The following is a 24,289-nucleotide window of genomic DNA, read 5'->3' as shown; positions in this document are numbered from 1 at the left end:
GTATGTCTCGTGGTTTCCCTTCTGCTAATGGAAATGTTAGGACTTGAGTCATGCTGCCTTCTCTTCTCCCTGGGAAAGAACTTCAGTGAGGTTCTCCCTTTGTGCCCACAAACCCTGTTCTGGACTGACAGTTCTATATGCCATGTACTTAGTTGTCAAAACAGAAACTGAGGTCCTAGTCTACCTATATATATAACAGAGTCAGAAGTCCCAGCTCCCATTCCCAACCCCATTCCTTTCTTCTCACTGGGAATCTGAGAGTGAGGTAAGCTGCATCTTCCTGAAGACTCTGGGTACCTTTGCACGTGAGAACAGACACTGAGGCTTTTCTCTGTCCTCCTGGGGTTAGTGGGGGGGTCTCAGATGCCTTAGACAAGGTGTCTTTGCCAATCACCTTGTGAAAAGGCCAACATGTGGCTGACTCTTCTGGGAGGAGAGTAGTGCAGCCCCAGGTGAAGGACAGGCCAGCCTTAGTGTAGATGAGACTGGGCATGCTGATGAGCAGCTGATGACCCTGGGGACTGGTAGAAAACAGTTCATGACACTTCAACTCCGTCTTCACAATTCCCTTACCAGAACTCCTCTCCCTGAGGGCTGTACAGCAAACAGGGCTCCAGTGATTTTACCCCCATCCCTACTCTTGTCTCCATTCTCACTGCCATGGTCGTACTAATCCAGTGCTACTCAATAGAAATTTCTGTGATGGATGGAAATGTTCTGTATCAGTGCTGTTCAGCGTGGGAGCCACGAGCCACACATGGTTGTGAAGGACTTGAAATGTGCCGGGTGCGATTAAAGGATTGAGTTTTAAATTTTTTTTAATTAATTAAAGCTTAAATAACCACATATGGTAGTGGCTATTCCATTGAATAGTGTGGCTCTAGACCTTACCATTACCAATAATTGTACTGCTGCCCAAATTGCTTTTTCATTCCATTCTTTTTTATTTTATTCTCTTCTTCCAGTTCACCTTTCAAATATCACTAATAGAATGTTTCTTCAGATGTGATAAGATCTTCCAAGCCATTTACTCTGCCATTTTTTTTATAGCCATCACCCCTGACAAGCCCTTGTATCTGTCTTTATCCAGTTCAGATTCTATATTTAATTACTGTAATCTCTCCCCCGAACACCTTGACTTCCTTTGACCCTATCTCTGCAAAGCTGTGTGGAATGAACTTAATCATCTACCTGCTTTGTGCCTGCAGAGGAGGAGCATGACACTCAGCTCACATTCAACCATGACGCGTGGTCCCAGTTCATGTTCATGACTGCAGACCTCCACTGGACCGAGTTCCCAGTAAATTTCTCTGGTGTGTTTGCATTTCTTTTTTTCTGACTTGAATAATTCATAGTACCTCCTCTCCAAATGCCCAATTCTACTTCTCCCCTTGAACTCCAAAATGATGGTATATGTTACCACATACTTAACTGATGAAATGGAGACAGACTGGACCCCCATCTTCCTACCACCTTATTCTCCATCCCATCTCTGGACCACACTTGCTGCCTTCCCTCCAGTTGAAATAAATGAAGGGTCTTTGATCCCATCAAAAGCTAACCCCTCCACTATCCTGCTGCCATCTCGAGGTGTTTGATCCTGCATTCATAACCCTATTGTCCAAAGTATCAATGTCTACCTCTTCCATCTTTTAAAAATGCCATCTTAATTTCTTTCCAGTTCTCTGTTTCTCCTAATAGCAAAACATGCCATCACTGTTTCCATTTCTGTTCACAGTATTTTCTCTTCAACCCATTCCAATCAGGTTTATGCCCCTCTCACTTCACTGAGACTGCACTGATCAATATCACCGACATTCCAGCTGACCAAATCCAATGGTCATTTCTCTGTCCTTATGCATTCTCTCTACATCAGGCTACAGAGTTAGCTACTCCATTCTTGTTAAAATAATTTCTAAAGGCAAACAATAAAAACCATACCACTCAACCCATAAGTACTTTAATATATGTCTTTAATAGGAGAACTTTGTAAAAAATATAACATCAGTATTATCATATCTTTCAACAGTCACAATAATTCCTTGATAGAATATATATGTACCCAATAACTGAGCTTCTAGATACATAAAGTAGGATTCTTCTGTACCCCTTTGTGCTTGCCTACTACTGTCCACCAGACTCTAGTAACCACTGATCTGTACTCTGTACCTATTGTTTTCCCTTTTCCAGGACATCATAAAAGGAATATTTTGTAGCCTTTTGAGTCTGGCTTCCTTTCATTTGGGCTTCCCTGGTGGCTCAGAGGTTAAAGCGCCTGCCTGCAATGTGGGAGACCTGGGTTCGATCCCTGGGTCGGGAAGATTCCCTGGAGAAGGAAATGGCAACCCACTCCGGTATTCTTGCCTGGAGAATCCCATGGACAGAGGAACCTGGTGGGCTACAGTCCATGGGGTCGCAAAGAGTCGGATATGACTGAGCGACTTCTCTTCACTTCCTTTCATTTAGCATAATGTGTCTGAGACTTCTCTCTGGTATTGTGTGTACTCATTTCTTTTAATTTCTGAGTGGCATTCCATTTTAAGAATGTTATCAGAAGTTTTTACCAGTTGAAGGATTTGGGGTTTTTTCCAGTTTGAGTGGTTGCAAATTAATCTGCTATACATATTTGGTTTTGTGTGTGTGTAAACTTAAGTTTTGCACTCTATTTGGCTAAAAACCTAGGAGTGAGAGCTTCCATTTCTACAAGATGGTGTAACTCATTTTTTCCCTTTTCCTCTCCTCTGAATACAAACTAAATACTTTGGAAATAATTCAGCAGACAGTCATAAAAGGACTCTGAAATGTGGAGAGATGGCAGGTTATCTAGAAATCTCAAGATTTTTGAAAGTGCACCTTGATAAATTCCCTGGGTTTTGTTTTTTCTGCCATGCATCTCAGACTGGACATCAGATATGTCTGCAACCTAGTATCAACAACAGGCATAGGGAAAGCAAAACAAAACAAAGTGAAAAGCATGCTCCCTCTGGTCAAAATAAGAGACGCCCAGCAGAGACTCAGCTGGGAGATCCATATCTAGTGGCAACAGCAGATTGAATTGCTTACAGAAGTGACTCCATTACCCATATAAGCCAACCCATCCCATGCCCTACACTCACTGGTAGCAGTAGGCATAATCTGCTCACAGCAACAGTGGAACCCAGGCTTATCCACCCCCACCACACCCCATATCTGCTAGCAGTAATGATGCAGTCTGTCCTCAGCAGCTGTAACAGCACAACCCACTGCATTTCTCATCTGCTAACAGAAGCAGGCTTGATCTGCCCACAACAGTAACAGCAGAACCTGAGTAGGCCGACGCATCTCCCACCACAAACTAGATGGGAAGGGGGAGTGGGGTCCCCCTGTACCCCTGCTCCAAAAGGCCTAGAATCTCCTCACTTTCCACTCAGTGGCAGACCCAGCAGCACCGGACCCAGCAGCCCCTGGCTGTCCGTCCAGCCACAGAAGATCCAGAACAGGAGCCTTCTGGCCCTCTACCCAACAGCAAAGTGCAGTCCAATAGGCCCTTCTCTCATCCAGTAGCCCCAACAGAGACAGAGTAGGAAACCCGTTTGGCGTCAGCTGGTCAGAGAACAAGCCAGGGTTATTGCTCTCTACTTCAGAAGTCCAACATCCTAAACCCTCCATCTGGTGACAAGAAGGAACCTAGGAAAATGCCTTCCACCTTGGAGGTGGCATCAGAAGGGATCCAGTGGAACCAAAAGAATAAAGCAGATCAGAACTGCATTGAAGGAACCCAGAAAAGAAAGTTCTCATTAGAAATAGGGTCCACAAAAGTAGGCCAGCATCTACATGCTAAACCTAAACCGAGTGCTGCCTTCTAGAACAGAAGATTTTAATAGCATCAAGAGCCTCTTAATATAATATCCAAAATGCCCATCATACAGTAGAAAATCACTCACCATACCAAGAAACAGTAGAAGTATGATGTTAGATATAGATTTCCTTTTTATCAAGTTAAGGTAGTTCCCTGTATTCCTAACTCACTAAGAATTTCCTTTTTATCATGAATAGGTGTTGGATTTTGTCAAATGGTTTTTCTGACAATATTAAATAGTCATATGATTTCTCTTCTTTGGCCTGTTGATATGGTGGATCAATTAATTTTTGAATGTTTAAAGTAGCCTTGGGACTTCCCTGGTGGTCCAATGGTTAAGAATCTGCCTTCCAGTGCAGGGGACACGGATTTGATCCCTGGTCAGGGAATCAAGATCCTACATGCTAGGGGACATCTAAGCCTGCCACACTGCAGCCGCTAAGCCTGTACCACAACCACAGAGCCCATGCACTCTGGAGCCCGCACCGCAGCTATAGAGAAAAGCCAACATGCCACAACTAGAGAGAAGCCCTTGTGCCACAATAAAGAACCCACGTGCTGCACTGAAAGATCCCACATGCCACAGCTAAGACCCAGTGCAGCCTAATTAATCAACTAATTATTTAAGAAGCCTCCATCACTCTCTAAAAATAATAAATAAAAGCGAAGAAGCTTTGCTTACCTGATATAAATTTCTACTTGGTCCTGGTGCATAATTTCTTTCGTACATTTTTGGGTTTGATCCGCTAACATTTTGTTGTGGATTTTTACTTCTATGTGCCACTAGCAATGTACAAGGATTCCCTCATCTCCACACCCTCATCAACACTTACCATTTACGTTTTTGATAATAGCCATTCTAACAAGTATGAGGTTATAGTTCACGTGGTTTTGATTTGCATTTCCATTATTAGTGGTGTTGAGTACTTTTTCATCTGCTAGCCATTTGTATGTCTTCTTTGGAAAGATGTCTAATCAGGTCACTGGCCATTTTTAAATCAGGTTTACTTCTGTTGTTTGTTTTTGCTTTTCTTCACTATTGGGTTATTTGAGTTCCTTGTATATTTTAGCCATTAACCCCTTATCAGACACAAATTTTACAAATATTTTCTCTTTTTCTGTAAGGTGCTTTTTCATATTACTGATTGTTTCCTTTGCTGTGCAGAAGCTTTTTAATTTGCTGTGTCTCACTTGGGTTTATTTTTGCTTTTGTTGCCTGTGCTTTTGATGTCACAAAAAAAAAAAAAATTGCCAAGACCAATGTCAAGCAACTTTTCCCTTCTTTTCTTCTAAAGGGGTTTTGTGGTTTTAGGTCTTACACCTAAGTCTTTGATCCACTTTGAGTTGCTTGCATGTGATGTATAAGAGTGGTTCGATTTCATTCTTTTGCATGTGGATATCCAGTTTTCCCACCATTTACTGAAAAAGACAATTCTTTATCAATAATATTTTCTTGGCACCCTTGTCAAATATTACTTTACCATACATATACGTATGTGTTCATTACTGGACTCTCAATTCTGTCCCATTGGTTTATGTGTCTGTTTTTTTTTCCCCAATACGATGCTGCTCTGATTATTATGGCTTTGTAATATAATTTGTAATCAGGAAGTGTGATGCCTCCAAATTTGTTCTTTTTTCTCAACAATACTTTGACTGGTTCAAGGTCTTTTATGGTTATATGCAAATTGTAGGATCATTTTTTTCTATTTATGTGAAAAATGCCATTGTAATTATGATAGGGACTGATCTGAGTCTATTGATTGCTTTGTGTGGTAAGGATATTTTAACAATATTAGCTCTTCTGAGCCCTGAACATGGACTATCTTTTATTTATATCTTCTTCTATTCCATTAGTTTTCAATATATAGATCTTTTACCTCCTTGGTTAAATGTATTCCTAGATATTTTATTGCCTTTGATACAGTTGTAAATGAGACTTAATTTCTTTTACAGATAGGTTATTTTTAGTATATAGAAATGCAACCGATTTTTGTACATTGATTTTTGTATCCTGCAACTTTACTGAATTTGTTTATTAGTTCAGTTTACTGGTAGAGTCTTTAGGGTCTAGTTGAAGGCATAATTCCAGAAACTTGGACAGTAAATTGTGGCTAATTTTGGTTAATTTCAGCTCTTATCATGGTACAGGCTATCCATCCCTGACCCCCTGACCCCCAAGACTATAGCAGGCAGCCGTAAATGAGTTCTAGAGAAATGTATACAAAGCTTACAGAATCCAAGGTGAGCAATAAAGAGTCTGTGCTTCAATATTGGGGATCTGTGCTCAGATTGCTGATGGCTGCTTGTTATCACAGAGGTACAGAAACAGAGGCAGGGGCCACTGTTTCAAGTCCCACAGACAAGTGTTGCAACACGCTTACTCTCCACCTGAAGTGACTTCCAGGGGATTTAAAGAGAACCTTTTCTTCCTCCTCCTCCTTTCCTTTTTTCCCTTTTTGGAAGCCAGACACTTAAGGACTAGGACACTTAAAAGCAACCACATATAAGGGAGAATTTTAAAAGTTACCATGTATGCCCAGGGAAATGTGCAGGCCCAGAAAAATCCAAAGATGACCTTAAGTTTACACCTTATTTTGATCCTCATCACAGAGACTCCCTACAACAAACCAACAAGAACAGCAAAATCAGGGAAAGAGTGAAAATCTGACCTCTAGAAGAACCACATTGTGAGATTTAAATGTCCAACCTTTTTTTTAACATTAATTTCATGTATTTATTTGGTGCACTGGGTCTTAGCTGTGGCATGCAAACTCTTAGTTGTGGCATGTGGGATCTAGTTTCCTAACCAGGGATTGAGTCCAGGCTCCCTGCTTTGGGAGCATGTAGTCTTAGCCACCAGGCCATCAAGGAAGTTCCCTCAACTGTCCAATCTGCAACAAGAACAACAACAAAAAAAAAACAAACAAACAAACTACAAGGCATACAAAGAAAGGGAAAATTATGGCCCATTCAAAGGGAAAAAGTAAATCAACAGAAACAGTCCCTGAGAAAGGCAAGAGGGTAGCATTAATATAAAAACACTCTAAACAACTGAAACTTTAAGACCTTATGCTAAGTGAGAAAATCACAAAAGGACAAATATTGTATGATTCCACTCATACAAGGCATTTAGAGTAATCGAATTCATAGAGACAAAAAAGTAGAATGGTGGTTGCCAGAAGTTGTGGGTACAGAGTTTCAACTTTGCAGATAAAGTTCTGGAGACAGTTGTGATAGTTGTACAACAGTGTGAATATGCTTAATGTTACTGAGCTCTTTACTCAAAAATGGTTAAAATGGGAAACTTTATGTTGTATATATTTACCACCATTTTTAAATAGTAGTTTTTAAAGACTTTGGGGAAAAGAGCAAAAGATGACACAGGCCTCCATGTTGCACGATTACGTTGAGGCACCATTTACATAGACCACACACTGAAGGAGCCTCCCTGGAGCTGGCTGACTTGGCAGCCCTGCAACCTCAACTCTCCTAGCCATGGCAGCAGACATTGCTAATCAACACAGACCCCACTCATCCAGCACCAGACTCTTAAAATCCTCTACACCGAGCCCCAGGCAACCCCTGTCACTCTTCCTCAGAGCTGATTTATGAGATGTCAAGTATTTGCCATCCTTAGCCTAATGACCTTCTTGAGGTATGTCTGACAAAAGAGCTGGGGACACAGATATAGCAGACCTGGTCATTCCTTTATTGGAAGTGGTATGCATTGTTGTACTCTACAAGCTTGTGAACCCAAAGAGATTTCAAGTTGAAGATTCAGTTGGTTTTCTTTGAGGTCGTAATGGCCCTGAATGAAACCACGGGTATGACAACTGTGCCAGCGCCAATAGACCTGGATGATGCGGACAGCATGGAGCAAGCGTAAATAACGAAGGCGTATGCACCACATGCGGACCCAGGATTGTAGCTTGACCACTGCCCATTCTTGCCTTGCGAAGGCGTCTAGGGCCACCCGTCGCCTGCTCTCCATCAGCAGCACCAGTTTCTGTTTCCACCAGCACTGAATGATCCATGCTCTGAGAGCCGCGTGCAGCAGCGTCCGGCGCACCAGAGTGCCCCGCCACCAGGCCTGAATGGAAACAATCGCCTTGTTTTCTTCAGTTATCACAATTCTTACTTTGGGGCCTTAAAAGAGAAAACAGGGGACACTTAAGAAACTCATACGTTTTGGCCCTAAGTTGTGGCAGGAAGAGGCCTATTTCTCTGACGTTCAGGAGATCTGTTGTGAGCAGCAGCTGCACCTCGAGATCAACTAGGTGTCCTGCTTCTGCCACTCTCCGGTTAATGGACATGGGTACCTCATCTTGTCCTCTGGGCCTCAGGGTCTCTTATCTGTAAAATGGAGGTACACCTGCACTTGCAACCTCGCCTAGTTTTGCATGAACCTGGTTGATCATCTACAGCAGGAACACCCTGATCTAAAAGTGAAAGAGATAGGCATTTCACCTGGAGCTGACCACCTACTTGAGAGCCATGACTCTTCCCTTCAGTCACCTCTCATCTGCTGGAAGACTGGCATTTTTGCTCTCCCTGCCACTCACCTCTGACGTCAGGTTAAACCTGCCTGCTGCCTCCCTCTGCCTCACCAAAATGTTAAAAGATCCCTGCACTTCACACACTTTAAGCTCTTAACACCAGTTAACACATGCATCATTACAAAGATACATGTGCATATGTGCATGCACACACACACCCCAGTCTTCCTGCACCTCGGCCTTTGCATTGCCCCAACACAATCCTCACTTTGAGTCTCTCAACCCTGTGAGGCCTGGATTCACACACTTTGCCCTCCTCCTTAGCGCACACCTTGGCTATACTCTCACCCTAAGGAAGAAATAGGGGGAAAAGACAGCCAAGGAGGAGTCAACGCCTCTCCATTTCCTACTCTGTGTGGTGGCCATTCGTCCCAGTTTGCCTAGCATATCCTGGGTCTATGCCTGTTGTCCTGGTGTGATGTTGCTAAGTGCCCCTTTCACTCCCTGAAGCATCTGTCTTTGGAAAATAAATTACATGGCCACAGACCTTTGAGTCACTCCACTGGGCCACAAGGGCCAGAGATAACACAAGTCAAGGCTCTCCCCAACACAATATCCCAGATCCATCTACCCAGGGAGGGGTGGGAGGGCAGTGGCAGGGGTGTGGGTAGGGTGTTGGAAGTGGAATCCCTTGCTCTCCTCTCCTTTGCTCCTTCAAGCTGTGTTCTATCGATGAGACTTCTTCATAACCTGTGATTATAATGTGGAAGGTTTGCTGTCCTGATCAGAGTTTAGAGAGAAAAACGTGAAAGTAAGGGTGCTCTCCCCACCAGTAGATGCCAAGTCACCCACACACGAGGCTTCCTGGACTTTCGTAGGATCTCAGACATGAGAAGGGATCCCATCCTGAGGGAACTATGGGAGATGTACCCAGCTCCAGAAAGCTTGGGTAGATCTACCTCATAAGACATTAAATGCCCATTGTTTGGGTTGGATAGTCAAACCCCATTAGGTCTTAACTCTACTAAATTACCCATGGTTAAGGGCTAGATGTTCCCATCGCTTTCAGGTCTGCTGTCCAGCCAGTGCTCTGGCCGGAAGAGATGGAGGAAAGGGGAGAGCATGATGTCATAAGGGCACCTATGACTCAGGCACCAGAATGACTCCCAACGGCTGAGCCCCTTCTAAGGAAAACTTAAGAACCTGTCCTTTCTTTCCTACCTAAATGAACACAGTTCTGGTTACAAAGAAGAACACCTCAAATACTGACCCACTGACGCAAAGGTATATAACGTTGCTCATTAAAGCCTGCCTGGTATTCGTTAAGAGGGTTTCAGTTCATTTATTTTTAAATTTTATTTTATTGATGTAATTGATTTATAATGCTGTGTTAATTTCTGCTACACAGCAAAGTGGTTCAGTTATATATAATATATATACATTCTTTTAAATATTCTTTTCCATTATGGATCATCATAGGATATAATATATAGTTCCCTGTGCTACACAGTAGGACCTTGTTTATCCATGCTATACATAATAGTTTGTATCTGCTAATCCCAAGCTCCCAATCCATCTCCCCACTCTTCCTCCTCTCTGGTAACCACAAGTTTTTATCTATGTGAGTCTGTTTCTGTTCCATAGATAAGTTCACTTGTGTCATATTTTAGATTCTGCATGTAAGTATCATATGGTATTTGTCTTTCTCTTTTTGACTTACTTCACTGAGTATGATAGAATTCAATTCATTTATTTTAATGGTTATTTTTGTTTGTTTGTTTGGCTGCGCCGCATGGTAGCTGTCGCATTTAGGATCTTTGATCTTCATTGCAGCATTCAGGATCTTTTAACTGTGGCGCGTGGGATCTGGTTCCCTGACCAGGGGTGGAACCGGGCCCCTTGCTTTGGGAGTGTGAAGTCTAAGCCAGTGGACCACCAGGGCAGTCCTGATTTCAATTCGTTTAAACAATGGTATATCAAATAACAGAAGCAACGAGTGTGCTCTCTATGTACTGATACAGAAGAGTATACAAGATTTAGCAAGATTAGCAAGTTCATCAAATCAAAATGAATGAAATAATAGCATAGATTTATACACATATCTTGTAAAGGTATTATTTTAAAAGGTGGTAGAAATTAGGAAGATATCCACAAAAATTAACAATGATCATCTCTGATGAGCATATCAGAGTTGGGGGAAGTAAACTGCCTTGCTGTGGCTAAGCTTCCTATGTCTCACCCATCCGTAAGTCTCCTGGTTATCAGGTCCCTGGGAAAGCAAGAACCGCACAGGCCAGAAAGCCCCTCAGACCCCTAGGACCAGCCAGGACCCACATCTCAGGCTCAAGTGGCCTCAAGCACTCTTCTATCATCTTCTTTTTTCCCTGAGGACCTCAAGGTCGCAGTGAGGAGATGGGGGGTCGGTCAGACACTGCACAAGCAGGGCCCCACTGTCTGTTGCTGGCCTCTGAAGACCCACTTGGCTCTAGTGAGGCCCTGGTCCCCTCAGGGTCACAGCCCCAGGGGTCACTGAGAAGTGCATGGCAGTATGAAGAGGGGGTGTGGAGGATGTCGGTGTGGGGCTGGGGGAGAGCAGTTGAAGAGAAGAGGAGGAGGCCATTGAAGGCTGAAAGGGAGCGTCGGTGTGAAGTTAACAAATGGGAGAGTGGAAAGAACAAGAGTAAATTGGAGAACGGGGAAACAGTGGAGTACAACGCATGGGACAGTGAGGGTACAGGAAGCATCTGTTTGAAGATAAAGGTGTTGGCCAGGCCCCTGGGAGACCCACATCAGTTTAATGCCCCCATTAGTCTGCCTCCATAGTCTAGCCCCTAGTCACCACTGTCCCTGATGACATTCACCCCACTTCACAGATGAGGAAACTGAGGTGCAGAGACCTTACAACTGATTAGGGAAGAGGCCAGGGACTGGGGTGTTGGTGGATGTGGTGACCCTAGAAGCAAGGAGGGTGTTGGGGTTTTGAATGCCACCAGGACCTGCTCAGGCTCAAGCCAGTGGGCAGGGAGGAGCCTCCTCAGGGGCTGAGGAGCAGAGGGGTAACATCATCCAAGGGGAGTTTTTGCAGGTGTGCTGGCTTGATCATGATGAGGGTACATCTCCTGGGGCTGGAGTAAGGGACATAGCACAGGAAACAAAACACAAGCACCCCTCAGGACCACTGTGGGTGACCCACAGAAGTACCAGCATTCTGGGGTCTCTCCCCATTCTCCTACCCTATCCCCACCATTCTCTGCCACCTCTACCACAGTTTCCTCCTAAAGGTTCTCAGTAGATCCCTTCCGGGAGGGGCGGAAAGAAATAAGGAGGAGTCAATGAATGTCAGTGGGATCAGCCCCTTGAATATACTCCTAGCCACAGAGCCTGAAGGAGGAAAGCAGGTTTGCTGGTCCTAGGGGCCTCACAGAGGTCCCCGGTATTATATAAATGGGTCAGCAATTCAACTCTTCTCACAGAAGACATGAGACGTGGGTTTGATCCCTGGGTCGGGAAGGTCCCCTGGAGGAGGGCATGGCAACCCACCCCAGTATTCTTGCCTCCAGAATCCCATGAACAGCAGAGCCTGGAGGGCTACGGTCCATGGGGTTGCAAAGAGCCAGACAAGGACTGAAGTGACTCAGCATGCACATTCGCACTCCTAATGTAATTATTGGTAGTAGTTTCGTGTATATACCTTTTCCCTTCTTTTTAAAAAATTTTGTAATTTTATATATTTATGGCTGTGCTGGGTCTTCATTGCTGTGTGGGTTTTTCGTTAGTTGCGGTGGCTTCTCATTTCGGAGCACAGGCTCTAGCGCACTTGGGCTTCAGTAGTTGTGCTGTAAGGGCTCTGTAGTTGCAACTCACGGGGTCTAGAGCACCGTTACAGTAGGTGTGGTGCACGAGCCTAGTTGTTCCATAGCATGTGGAATCTTCCCGGACCACAGATCGAACCCATGTCTTCTGCACTGGCAAGCGGATTCTTTACCACTGAGCTACCAGGGAAGCCCCAAACATTTGCAATTGATTTTGATGGTAGGGAACCTTTGGTGTTCTTAATTGGGCTAAACATGATTCCCCTCCCACTCTGACTGCCAGTTTTTAAGGTGTGTAATTGTAACTTTCTTTCCTTGTTCTTTTGCTAAGGCTAAATTTTTATGCTCCCTGACATTCACACTCAAAGATGAGGATTATTAGCCCCACTTCACAGCTCAGGGAACTGGGGCTCAGATAGGAAAAATGACATATCCATGGCCACACAGCGGAGAGTGGGGAAGCCATGTCGGTGTGACTTAGCTCGGTTTGATTCCAAAGTCCTTGCTCTTAACTCTGAGTCACTGAACACAAGAGAGAAAGGGAAATGAGGGGAGAGGGGACAGAAATCCTTCAGAGCAAGAGAGAGAGAGACCAGAACCTGAGTGAGACACAGGGGCAGGACACAGAGGGACAAAAATTAGGAAAGGCACAGCTCAAACCCCAGTGCAAGACAGAGAGCTGGAGCAGGAGACCTCTGGGAAATGTGAGCTGAGGGACCCACTTGCCAGGGCAGAGGAGATGGAGCCAGGATGGAGGTAGGGCTTCTGAGCTTGCAGCTTGGATGGGGAATAACCCAAGACCTCAGACCACCTCTCTCTGCAGGAAACCTTGAAACAGCGTGCCTAGATGGGCAGAAGGACAGCCTAAGCTTGACCTCTTAATTGGCCCTTTATCAATACTTAGGCCCCAGTCTAACCCCAGGTAGCAGCTTGTCACACGAAGGGACTGTCAGAGGACCAGTTCTTGCAGAAACTGGGGGAGAGGATGAGGGAGACCCAACTTCTGCCTTCTCAGCTCTGGGTCTGTAATCACCTAGGGGCTGACACTCATCAGAAGGTTCAGCTAGAAGTGGAATGCCTTCTTTCCCCACCCCCAACCCCAAGCCTGTGGAGCCTCCCACATCAGTAAGGTCTGGAAGAGAATGAGTCTAAGCCTCCATTCAGGGTCAGAGAGTGAGGGACAGAGTTTGAGGTAGGAACGAGGACAGGGGCCATGCACTCTATTTTCAGTTTGGGGTTCAGATTCTAATTTGGAGGCCAAATGTGAAGTTACAGCCCCTAAAGTGAGCAGGGAGCTATTGGAAGGGGTCGTTGAAAAGACATACTGCTGCTCACACACAAGATAGACCTGGGCAATTGGATCCCCGTCACCCTCTCCCTTTCCTTGGAAGAAAAGCTGTGGTCAACCCAGATAGCATATTAAAAAGCAGAGACATTACTTTGCCAACAAAGATCTGTCTAGTCGAAGCTATGGTTTTTCCAGTAGTCATGTATGGATGTGAAGCTGAGTGCCAAAGAATTGATGCTTTTGAACTGTGGTGTTGGAGAAGACTCTTGAGAGTCCCTTGGACTGCGAGGAGATTAAACTACTCAATAATCCTCAAGGAAATCAGTCCTGAATATTCATTGGAAAGACTGATACTGAAGCTGACACTCCAGTACTTTGGCCACCTGATGCGAAAAACTGACTCATTGGAAACGACCCTGATGCTGGGAAATATTGAAGACAGGAGGAGAAGGGGACGACAGAGGATGAGATGGTTGGATGGCATCAGTGACTCGATGGACACGCATTTGAGCAAGCTCCGGGAGTTGGTGATGGACAGGGAAGCCTGACGTGCTGCAGTTCATGGGGTCGCAAAGAGTTGGACACAACTGAGTGACTGAACTGAACTGAACGCTGCCTCCATTGTCCTTGAAGTGTATGATCTACCCACCATTCCCACAGTGAGAGGCATTTTCAAGAATGTAGCCTTGAGAGTAATGTGTTATTGAGACTATCTGGATGGTATATGTGGCTGAACCCCATTAAGGCTTCTATATAAACTTTCAAAATGCTGGCAAGCAAGTGCAGAACAGAGATCTACTTGTCTGTGGCTGCCCAAGACAAGCCTTGTAAATAAGTTCCCTTGCTTACTAAACCTGCCACCTACTGAACTGAGGTAGTCTGCCTCTTCTGTCTTTTCTCGCCCTCCATTTACAGGGGGTGGGATGGGGGGGGCGCAGTTTATGGAACAACAGGAGCCAGGATCAAGACCTTGGGGTGGGTGGGCTCCCCTCAGTCATGAGGATGGAAGATCATGCCCGGAGCAAATAGACTGGGGTGAGTGAGTTCCTGGCAAATGTGCTGCTGTGTGGGGCCACCCCTGCCCCAGGCTTCCATTATACCCAGCCTTGGGGAGAGGCACCATTTCCATTGAACAAACATGAGTGGGACTCTCTGAGTTGGCAACATGGCAGATCTGTACTCCCAACTTCCCTGCCTGTGTCAGACATTGCTAATCAATCACAAATCTCTGCTCAGTCTGGACTAGGCCTCAGAATCCTCTTCCTCAGAAAACCTCAGCGCCTCAGACAACCTGTGCCAATTCCTCAGAGCTAGCATGTGAGATGCTAACCATTTGCCACCCTTGGCCCTGACATCCTGGAGTTTATCAAGCAGAGAGGGGCTGGGTAAAGACCACTTCACTGCTTTATTGGAAGGGGAATACACTCCGTCACAATGCAAGGCCCTGAGCCCAGCAAGATCTCGAGTTCGAGATGTAGCTGGTTGGCCGTGACTCTGTAGTAGCCCTTGATGAAACCCCGGGAAGTGCAGGAGTGGCACCTCCAGTAGGCCTGGATGATGCGGGCAGCACTGAGCAGACGGCAGTACCGCCGACGGATGCGCCACATGCGGACCCAGGACTGCAGCCTGACTGCTGCCCACTCCTTCCGTGTAAAGTTCTCCAGAGCTGCCCGCCGCCTGTTTTCTTGCAGCCGCGTCAGCTTGACCCTCCACCAGCTCTGAATGATCCACACTCTGAGCGCCGCGTGCAGTAGCGTCCTGCGCACCAGGGTGCCCCGCCACCAGGCCTGAATCATTACTGCTTCTGGATCACTGACTGGACGCTTATTTTGGGGTTTTGTGACCTAACGAGAAAAAAAAAAGGAGACATTGAGAGGATATTCCCCACCCACTTCAGCCCCAGGATGTGCCACGAAGGGTCCCTGATACCCTATGAGCAATCACTCCTCCTCTGAACCTCGGGAGCACTGTGCAAGATGCTGGCTGGACCCACAGGCCAAGTAGGTGTCCTTTCTCGTTCCCCTCTGGTTAATGGGCATGGACACATCATATCGACCTCTGAATCTCAGAGCACCCATCTATAAAACGTGAGTATATGTGTCCTGGTTAACCTGTATTTTTTAAAATTGATTAATTTTAATTGGAGGCTAATTACTTTACAATATTGCAGTGGTTTTTGCCATACCTTGACATGAAACAGCCGTGGGTGTACATGTGTTCCGCATCCTGAACCCCCCTCTCACCTCCCTCCCCATCCCATCCCCCAGGGTCATCCCAGTGCACCAGCCCTGAGCACCCTGTCTCATGCATCGAACCTGGGCTGGCGATCTGTTTCACATATGATAATATACATATTTCAATGCTATTCTCTCAAATCATCCCACCCTCGCCTTCTCTCACAGAGTCCAAAAGACTGTTCTTTACATCTGTGTCTCTTTTGCTGTCTCGCATATAGGGTCATTATTACCATCTTTCTAAATTCCATACATATGCATTAGTATACTGTATTGGTGTTTTTCTTTCTGACTTGCTTCACTCTGTATAATAGGCTCCAGTTTCATCCACCTCATAAGAACTGATTCGAATGCATTGTTTTCAACGGTTGAGTAATATTCCATCGTGTGTATATACCACAGCTTTCTTATCCATTCGTCTGCTGATGGACATCTAGGCTGCTTTCATGTCCTGGCTATTGTAAACAGTGCTGCGATGAACACTGGGGTACACGTGACTGTTTCCATTATGGTTTCCTTGGTGTGTATACCCAGCAGTGGGATTGCTGGGTCATATGGCAGTTCTATTTCCAGTTTTTTAAGGAATCTCCACACTGTTCTCCATAGTGGCTGTACTAGTTTGCATTCCCACCAACAGTGTAAGAGGGTTCCCTTTTCTCCACCCCCTCTCCAGCATTTATTCTTTGTAGACTTTTGGATAGCAGCCATTCTGACTGGCATGAGATGGTACCTCATTGTGGTTTTGATTTGCATTTCTCTGATAATGAGTGATGTTTAGCATTTTTCCATGTGTTTGTTCTGGCTACCCAGTATTACATGGGTCAAGTTGGCCAACCTTAGGCCAGAATTCCATGATCAGAGTGTTATCAAAGTCCACCTGAGACTGCCCACCCTAACCAGGATCTGTGACTCTTCCCTTCAGACCCCACACACCTACTGAAGAAATGACTTCCTCTGCTATCCTGCCCTTTCATCCTTGGTTCCAGCTCCAATTCACAACCTGCTCTCTTCCTCTGCAATGTCATAGTGTTTAAAGTTTCCCCCATCCCATAAAATACTGCCTCTCATCTCTTCCTCATCTTCACTTCTCTTGACTTTCAAACTTTAAATGTTAATCAGCAAGCAAATATACATGCACACATGCTCAAACACACACACACACACCATTGATTAAACCCAGCTTCTAAATAGAATATTTGCCATTCCATTCCATAAACACAACTCCCACATTTGCACTCCCAGCCCCATGTCATCTGGGTGAGGGGATTATACTGCTCGTGATCTCTTATCAGCATCATCCACTCCCTTTGTTGCTGCTTTGTTCTCTTATTTAACCTTTTTTAAAAAATGGGAAAGGGGGACAGACAAGAAAGAGTTTATTCCTGTTCTTGGCTCTGGAACATACCAAAGACATTAGCCACAATATTAGGACATAAAGCCCGGAGAATCCAAGTTAGGGCTCCTCTTACCTCTGCCTTCTGTGACGTCGGCGATGGGTTTGAGGGTACACTTTTCTCCATCAACCCCTTATTCTCCTGAGGTTCATTTTTAGTGTTTTCATCAACTGTCTTAGGCTGGTCTGTCTCCTGCAATCAGCAGATAGAGGAAAGGCAAGAGTGAGGCTGCTCTCCCTCTCTCTCCAGTAAGCAAGCCACACATCCCTAGTATACACGGCTTCCCAGAGTAGTCAGAAGTTAGGGGGAGTTCTCTCACCCTGAGATTCACGGGGACATCCCCAAAATGCCTAGTGTGTCAGTCTCTGTCTTACTCACCATTGGTTCCACATGGATTGGGTGTAGATGGTTCAAATCCCCTCAGGTCTGTGTTCCTCTAGTCATGGCATGGGAGAAAAGAGTCAGGGTGGCAGACCTGTGATGTCATAAGGGCAGTTATGACTCAAGGACCAGCATGGCTCCCAAGAGTTAAGCCCCCTCTAAAGAAGAGGCAACAGTGCTATCCGTTCTCTTCTGCTGGAAACGGCCAAAAGCAAGACACTGGAAAGAGTGGCCCATTGATATAAAGATGTATAAAGATAGTCATTGGTGACATCCCCAGTTGGTAAAATCGGGCATTGATCTAATGGTTTATAGTCCATTTATACTACAGCCTATAACATAACTGTTGAAAAATAATTAATTTTATCTATATGTGCTGTTGAGAAAGTGTATCCAAGATGTATTTGTAAGTGAAAAAAGCTGAACCTCGTTATGATCCCATTAGATGAGATATAAAACCATCATTGGATGGGATGGTAAAAAAACCATCAAGGTGTATAATTATACATATATGCTATCAATGCAGATAAAGAGAGAGAAAGGTATGTACACCAAACTGCTACCAATGATTACCTTAGGAGAGAAGAGTTGAATTGCTGATCCATTCACACAATACGGGAGAACTCTGTGAGGCCCCAAGGACCAGCAGACCTGCTTTCCTTTCTCCTCAGGCTCTGGGGCTGGAAGCATATTCAGGCGGTCGATCCCATTAACACCCTCACAGACCCCTTCATTTCTTCTCTTCTTTCCGCTCTTCCCTGAAGAGGTCTCCTTAGGACTTCTGGTAGAGGTGGAGAAGAATGGTAGAGAAGATGGGGGCTGGAGAAGGAAGCTCACCCCCATCACGCTCGCCCCAGGCCCCGTTCTTGAACAGTGTCCCCCTTCTGCTCCTCTGCCCCTGGGGCAGCTCCTCCCTGCCCACTGGATTGAGTCTGAGTCAGTCCTGGTGGCATTCAAAGCACCAGTATCCTCCCTGCCCCTAGGGTCACCGCGTTCACCAGCACCCCATGCCCTGACCTCCCTCCTGCTTGAGTCTCCCTCCACCCTGGGACTCAGCCCCCTTGTTTGCCGGGGCTCCATGCGTGCACTCATGCCTGTGTCCTTAGAGTGCAGGGACTTTAATTTCTCCCCTCCTCAGATGCTCACGGATCCAGCTATGAGGAGCATGTGTTTAGTGACCATTCGTTTATCTCCTTTTATGAAGTATTGGTTTAAGTCTTTATTCCACTTTTATTGGGTTGTTTGTCTTCATTACTGAGTTGTAGAAGTTCTTATACTCTGGATATGAGGCCTTTGTCAGATACCTGTATTGTAAATGTTCTTCTCCCCAGCCTGTGACTTTTTAAGTGCTGTCTTTTGATGAACAGATGGTTTTAATTTGGATGAAGTCTGGTTCTATCAGTATTTTATACTGAGTGCTTTCTCTGCCCTAAGAAATCTTTGTCAACTCCAGGGTCACAAAATATTTCTCATGGGTTTTCTTCTAGAAGCTTTATATCAGCTTTGCTTTAGTTTTTGTTTAGGTCTATGATCCACCTTGAATTAATTTATTTTGGGCTATGATGTTAGATAGGGGTCAAGTTTTCTGTTCCATTGAAAAATACATTTCCTAAAAAAAAAAAGAAAAATACATTTCCTTTCTGCATTGACTTAGCTTGGTACATAAAAAAATCAATAGACTGTGTAAATGTGAGTCTATTTCTGGCTTCTCTATTCTGTATCATTGATCTGTTTGTCTCTTCTTACATTCTTCTTACCTGTCCTGATTACTGTAATTTTATAGTTTTTCAAGACAATAAGTCTTGAAATTAGATAATGTATCTCCTTCAACTTTGCAATTTGGTATCAAGAATTTCACAACTTCTCATACAGTTGATTTCTATATACTGTAACCCTTGAATCTTTCAATTTCAGGTATGCTTTTAATTTTTATTAACAGCTTTGTTAGAATGTATAAAAGTGCAGATGCTATACAATTCATCCCCTTAAAGTACATGGTTCAGTGGTTTTAATTTTTTTAATGTTTCGGCTGCGTCCAGTCTTACTTATGGCACACGGGGACTCTTGTGGCGTGGGGGCTTCTCTCTAGTTGTGCTCACCAGCTGGGTAGTTGTGTGTGGGCTCGGTTGCCCTGCTGCATGTGGGATCTTTGTTCCCTGACCAGGGATCAGACCCGCATCCTCTGATTGGAAGGTGGGTTTTTTTTTTTTAATGTTTCACATACTTATTACTGAGCAAACGGATCCCTAGTGAGCAAACGCCCACAGCCAAACATTCCGTTTCTCCCATAAAATACTCGTGAGTCGCTCAGACAGTGGTGATGTTCTCATTGCCGTGATTCCCTTAAGATGCACTTGAACTTGACACAGCATAAATGCTTGCCACTTCACATGTGAGACTCCTTACATCCCCAGCTTGGATCTTCTCCCGCGTCCTCTCTTGGAGCTTTGCCTGATTTTATTACCAGTTTTCATTCAAATCCACTAGGGAATGGGATGATTGTTTTTGTTTCCTGGCCAGAAATCGCCTGATCCTGCCAGTCTTGTGAGAAGGCATAGCGAGGAGCAAATTCAACCGAACATAAGATAGGATGGCAGAGAAAGACCGAAAGGCAGATTCTTAACCACTGGATCACCAGGGAAGTCTGTATTCGATGGTTTTTTAGTATATTCACAGATACATGCACACAATACCATGAGTATCTTGCATGTTTGCTAAATTTCCTTATTCCTGTATTTTTTTTTGGAGGGGGGTAGACTGGGGGGTGCCTGTAGGCCAGATGGGGGATCTGGAGGTGAGGCATCCTCAGGGACATGGGCAGGCTTCCTGATGGAACCTGTGGTTAGTGGGATCCGTATCCTTTGATATGTTTTAAGCCCTACCTGCTGTTCTCTCAGCCTCTCCCCACCCTTCGGTCAAGCTGCTCACGTGTTTTAGGAATGAGGAACGCACACCTCAGTGACCCTGGGGCTGTGATCTGAGGAAGTCCCAGGGACTCATGATGACCAGGCGGGTCTGCAGAGGACAGAAATAGGCAGAGCCAGGAAGGGCCCCACCCAGTATCTTTCGCCTGGTTCAGAGCTACAAACAGAGCCAAGAGTTTCTCCAGTGGCTCACTTCACCCTCACCTGTGGTCTTGAGTCCGTCAGGGGTGGAAGACAGGAGAGCTCTTGAGCCCATTGGAGGGGGAGCTGGGAAGCACAGTGCAGCTCCCCTGAGTCACATGGCTTCGTATTTGTTATAAAACAGAGCAGTGAGCTCGCTGCCTGCTCAGCTTCTCTGCAACTACTGGACACTGCAGACTGAAGTCTTGATCCTCCTCCTTGATCCTGCTTTCCCCACTTGGTCTTCCTCATCTTCATAAATGTCACCACTGCCTACTATGTTGCCACCTTCTTCTCATTGCACAATCAACACATCAACAAGATTTGTTGACTTCTCCAAACACATCCCAAACAGCTCTGTCTCCCTGTTCCTGCCGCTGGGCCCTCTCACACCTCCATCACCTCTTACCTGCTATTACTATAGCTTCCTAAGTGGCCACCCTTCTTCCCCCAAACCTCTACTAATTAATTCTCCACACAGCAGCGAGTTGTTTTGTCTTTACTGCCAACCAGCTCATTTTACGTTTTTGCTTTCAACCCTCTCATGGCTTCCCATTGCCTGGAAGGAAGGGAGCGAGGGAGAAAGGGAGGGAGAGCCCAACTACAGTCTCAGCTGACCAAGGCCAAGAATAGAAGCCATAGGAGGGATTATTTTCAGTTTAAATTCCAAGGGCATTTATTTTTGTTCCCCCTGGGAATGTGCTAATGGAAAAGGGGTTTGTGGATTAAGGGGTATCTCCATATTACTTGCAATATTGTTCAGGAGGTGTGTATCCCATCGTTGAGCTCAATTTAAGGCGGGGACATAGGGAGTGAATTCTAGTAACATCCTCTGACCCATAACAAGATTTTCAGGGATTTGGTCTGAACCTGACCCTTCAGGCCCCAAGAGAATGAAGGGAGCAGCTCTGTCCAAGGGCGAGGCCTGGGGGGACCAGAGGGGGTAGGGGGGAGTCACTGCCGCTTGAGAACCACAGGCTCAGCTGTTGGACTCAAGGCATTAAAGCCAAGGTATGGGCAGAATCCTTAATTCTCACTTTCCACTGATTTTCCACTGAGGAGAGGCAGCTTCACCGCACTGCTACCTCTCCAGTCAAGCCTCTCCATCTCCTCTTTACTCCACCCCACAGCAAGAGCTGAATTATCCAGTGAAATCAGGAGAATGAACATTCCTTTGACATGCTTACCTGGCAGGGGCATTGCTCACAGGAGTCATGCAGCCTGGCTGTCATTGGGACCAAGGGCAGAGCTATTCCCACCTCTGACCCTTGTCCCCAAGCAGTGAGCAATGCAGGGCCCCACCTCCACCCGACTCCCACCCCAAGGGCAGTCTGGCTCCTAAAGCTTCCTGACCTGACCTGGGTGGGGCAGATCAGCCTGACTTGTAGGAATATGTCCATGATGATCTGTTGGGACAACAGTTGCTTTTAATTTTTATTTATTTATTTTTGGTGTGCCGAGTCTTCATTACTGTGCGGGCTTTTCTCTAGTTGTGCCAAGCAGGGACTACCCTCTAGTTGCGGTGCTCAGGCTCTTCATTGCATTGGCTTCTCTCGCTGTGGAGCACAGGCTCTTGGGTGAGCAGGCTCCAGTAGTTGCGGTTCCCAGACTCTAGAGCACAGGCTCAATAGCTGTGTTGCACAAGCTGGAGAAGGAAATGGCAACCCACTCCAGTATTCCTGCCTGGAGAATCCCATGGACAGAGGAGCCTGGCAGGCCACGGTCCACGGGGTCGCAGAGAGTCGGATGCGACTGAACCGACTAAGCACGCAAGCATGCACAGGCTTAGCTGCTCTGCAGCATGGGGATCTTCCCGGACCAGGGATTGAACCCCGTCTCTTGCAACTGGCAGCGGATTCTTTACCACTGAGCCACCAGGGAAGCCCCCTGATTGTCTTTCTTTCAGTCCTCAGACCCCACAGCCAGCCCTTTACAGACACTGGACAGCCACAGCTTCTTAGCTGAGGGGTCAGTAGCTTCTGACCCCAATGAGCCCAGAGCAGGGGGTGGGAAGCTGGCCTAGTGAGGTCACAGAGGACACTCATGGTCCAGGAGCCAGAAGCCAGCTAAGGGCCCCATCCCCAAATTCCCTGGAAAGGCTAAAGCCCCTAGGCCTTAGTAAGCCATCTCTGCCCTCCCCACCCAAGAAGCTGGAGGAGACAAGGCCCAAAAGAGGAGACTTTTAATACAAAGAAAGCGGGGATGACCCGGGGAGAACTTAAATAAAGGGGATGGGTGTCAGGAGCCAGCAGCCGGGGGCCTGGGGGCCCTGCGGAGAGGGATGATGCAGACAGAATTCCGGGCCTCTTTGATCCGCCACCACCGGCCAAGCCTGTGGGAGGGAGGGATGCCGCTGAGGCCAGGCCCAGCGCCCCGCAGTGTCCACCTTTGTTCCCATCCTCGCCCCCCAAGGCGAGCCTCATACCTGTGCTCCTGCCCCACCCCAGCCACCAGGAAGTCCCCAGCACTGGAGAACTTGAGGCTGTTGATAAAGCCCACCTGAGAAGAGGGAAGGACAACACAGTGAGATATGAGAAGAGACCCTCCACCATAGCCCCGGCATCACAGTTAAAGGTCCACCCTGCTCTGCGCTCTGCCGCCTTACCTGGGCCTCAGCCTCCACATCTGTGAGATGGGGAAAGGAGATTACAGGCCTTGCAGAGAGTTTGTGGGGATTAGGGAGACAGTGTGCACCAAGTATGGCCTGGCTCCTGGCTCAGGAGACTCCATGACCAAGCCCTGAACTGCCACTCTGCCCTAGGATGCCCCAAGTCCACACGCTAGCCTGGCATTCAGCCCGGCACCAGTCATGCAGAGCCCATCACAGGGCCAGGCCCTCTGTGCTCTGCGCACACTTCCCTGCCTTGTACCCCAGCACCCAGGACAGGGCCTGGGGCTCCTTTGGGAGGGGAGTGGAGGCAGAGAAGGGAGAGGAAGAAGGGAGAGTTTCTGCAGGCCCTGTATTAGGAGCTGGAGCTACGAAGAGAAGTCACAGCTGGCCCTGCCCTGAGGAACCACCCTTCTGTCAGGAAAAGACTGGTAAGAGGCTTTGGCAAGTGGTAAAGACAGGCTGGTATCCAAGCCCCACTCACCAGGGGGATGTCGTAGAGAAGGTCAAGCTGCCGGAAGCCCTCTCCACATTGCCAGAGCCGCACAGAATTATTGTGGGAGCCTGGGAGACAGGGAGACAGTGAGCAACCTCCTCAGCAGCCCACCCTGGGATACCCTCCTCTCTGCCCCACAGGGCACCCACCTGTGGCCACAAGGTCTGTGTTGAGCAGGGCTGCCACTGCCGACACCCAGAAGGGCTGCTCCAAGCCCGGCTCCCCCCGCAGCCCATGGGCCTCACGCTGCAGGGCAAGTGGCCGCTTCTTGGAGAGGCCCCACAGGGCCACGGAACTGTGGACAGGGAGCAGGGTCAGTGAGAGCTTAGGGACAGGGCAGAGGGCCACACGGCAGGAAGGGACCGAGTGCGCACCTGCCACACAGAGCAGACAGGTGCGCTCTCTGCCTCAACGTCCCCACCTATGCAAAGGGGGCTACTCCAGCTCCCGACCAAGGGGATTTTCTATGCGGCAAGCCCGGGGCAGGGGCAGGAAGCAGCTCTTACCCGTCGTCTGCGCCCGACACCATATGCTCCTCGTTGATGAGCTGGATGCTGTCGATGGAGCCCCTGAAAAAGGAGCCGTGAGGGGCATGGCCCAGCCTCACCCCCAGCCCATGCTGCCCCCCACGCTGG

At 46.8% G+C, this 24,289-nt stretch overlaps 3 protein-coding genes across 3 annotated transcripts in view; all 3 read right to left on the bottom strand.

Moving 5' to 3' along the window:
• Positions 1–7,529: 7,529 nt before the first annotated feature.
• LOC122683043 (IQ domain-containing protein F5) lies at positions 7,530–9,431 on the bottom strand. The gene is made up of 2 exons (XM_043886536.1): positions 9,371–9,431; positions 7,530–7,987 (listed from the first exon to the last, which is right to left on the bottom strand). Exons 1-2 carry the CDS (start codon positions 9,372–9,374, stop codon positions 7,542–7,544), a joined length of 450 nt encoding a protein of 149 aa, XP_043742471.1. The 5' UTR covers positions 9,375–9,431; the 3' UTR covers positions 7,530–7,541.
• Positions 9,432–14,834: 5,403 nt separating this feature from the next.
• On the bottom strand, positions 14,835–18,319 carry IQCF1 (IQ motif containing F1). Its single transcript, XM_043886278.1, has 4 exons — positions 18,020–18,319; positions 17,444–17,540; positions 17,141–17,257; positions 14,835–15,281 (listed from the first exon to the last, which is right to left on the bottom strand). The coding sequence occupies exons 2-4, from the start codon at positions 17,444–17,446 to the stop codon at positions 14,835–14,837; spliced, it is 567 nt and encodes a 188-aa protein (XP_043742213.1). The 5' UTR covers positions 17,447–17,540; positions 18,020–18,319.
• Positions 18,320–22,715: 4,396 nt separating this feature from the next.
• The window catches only part of RRP9 (ribosomal RNA processing 9, U3 small nucleolar RNA binding protein), an 8,376-nt gene continuing 6,802 nt past the window's right edge, over positions 22,716–24,289 (bottom strand). The window contains exons 11-15 of the mRNA XM_043886666.1: positions 24,161–24,223; positions 23,804–23,949; positions 23,643–23,722; positions 22,976–23,049; positions 22,716–22,882 (exon numbers count right to left, since the gene is read on the bottom strand). Of these exons, the coding sequence (XP_043742601.1) occupies positions 22,789–22,882; positions 22,976–23,049; positions 23,643–23,722; positions 23,804–23,949; positions 24,161–24,223 (457 nt within the window). The 3' untranslated portion in view covers positions 22,716–22,788. The remainder of the gene's footprint in view (positions 22,883–22,975; positions 23,050–23,642; positions 23,723–23,803; positions 23,950–24,160; positions 24,224–24,289) is intronic.

The sequence above is a fragment of the Cervus elaphus genome, chromosome 24 (assembly GCF_910594005.1).
Source record: "Cervus elaphus chromosome 24, mCerEla1.1, whole genome shotgun sequence".
NCBI lineage: Eukaryota > Metazoa > Chordata > Mammalia > Artiodactyla > Cervidae > Cervus > Cervus elaphus.
This window is presented reverse-complemented; position numbering and strand designations above follow the sequence as displayed.

Excerpts from the sequence above, each read along its gene's own strand:
- IQCF1 (XM_043886278.1), bottom strand. Across the intron at positions 15,282-17,140 it reads CGACGTCACAGAAGGCAGAG|GTCACAAAACCCCAAAATAA; the intron begins GTAAGAGGAGCC and ends TTTTCTCGTTAG.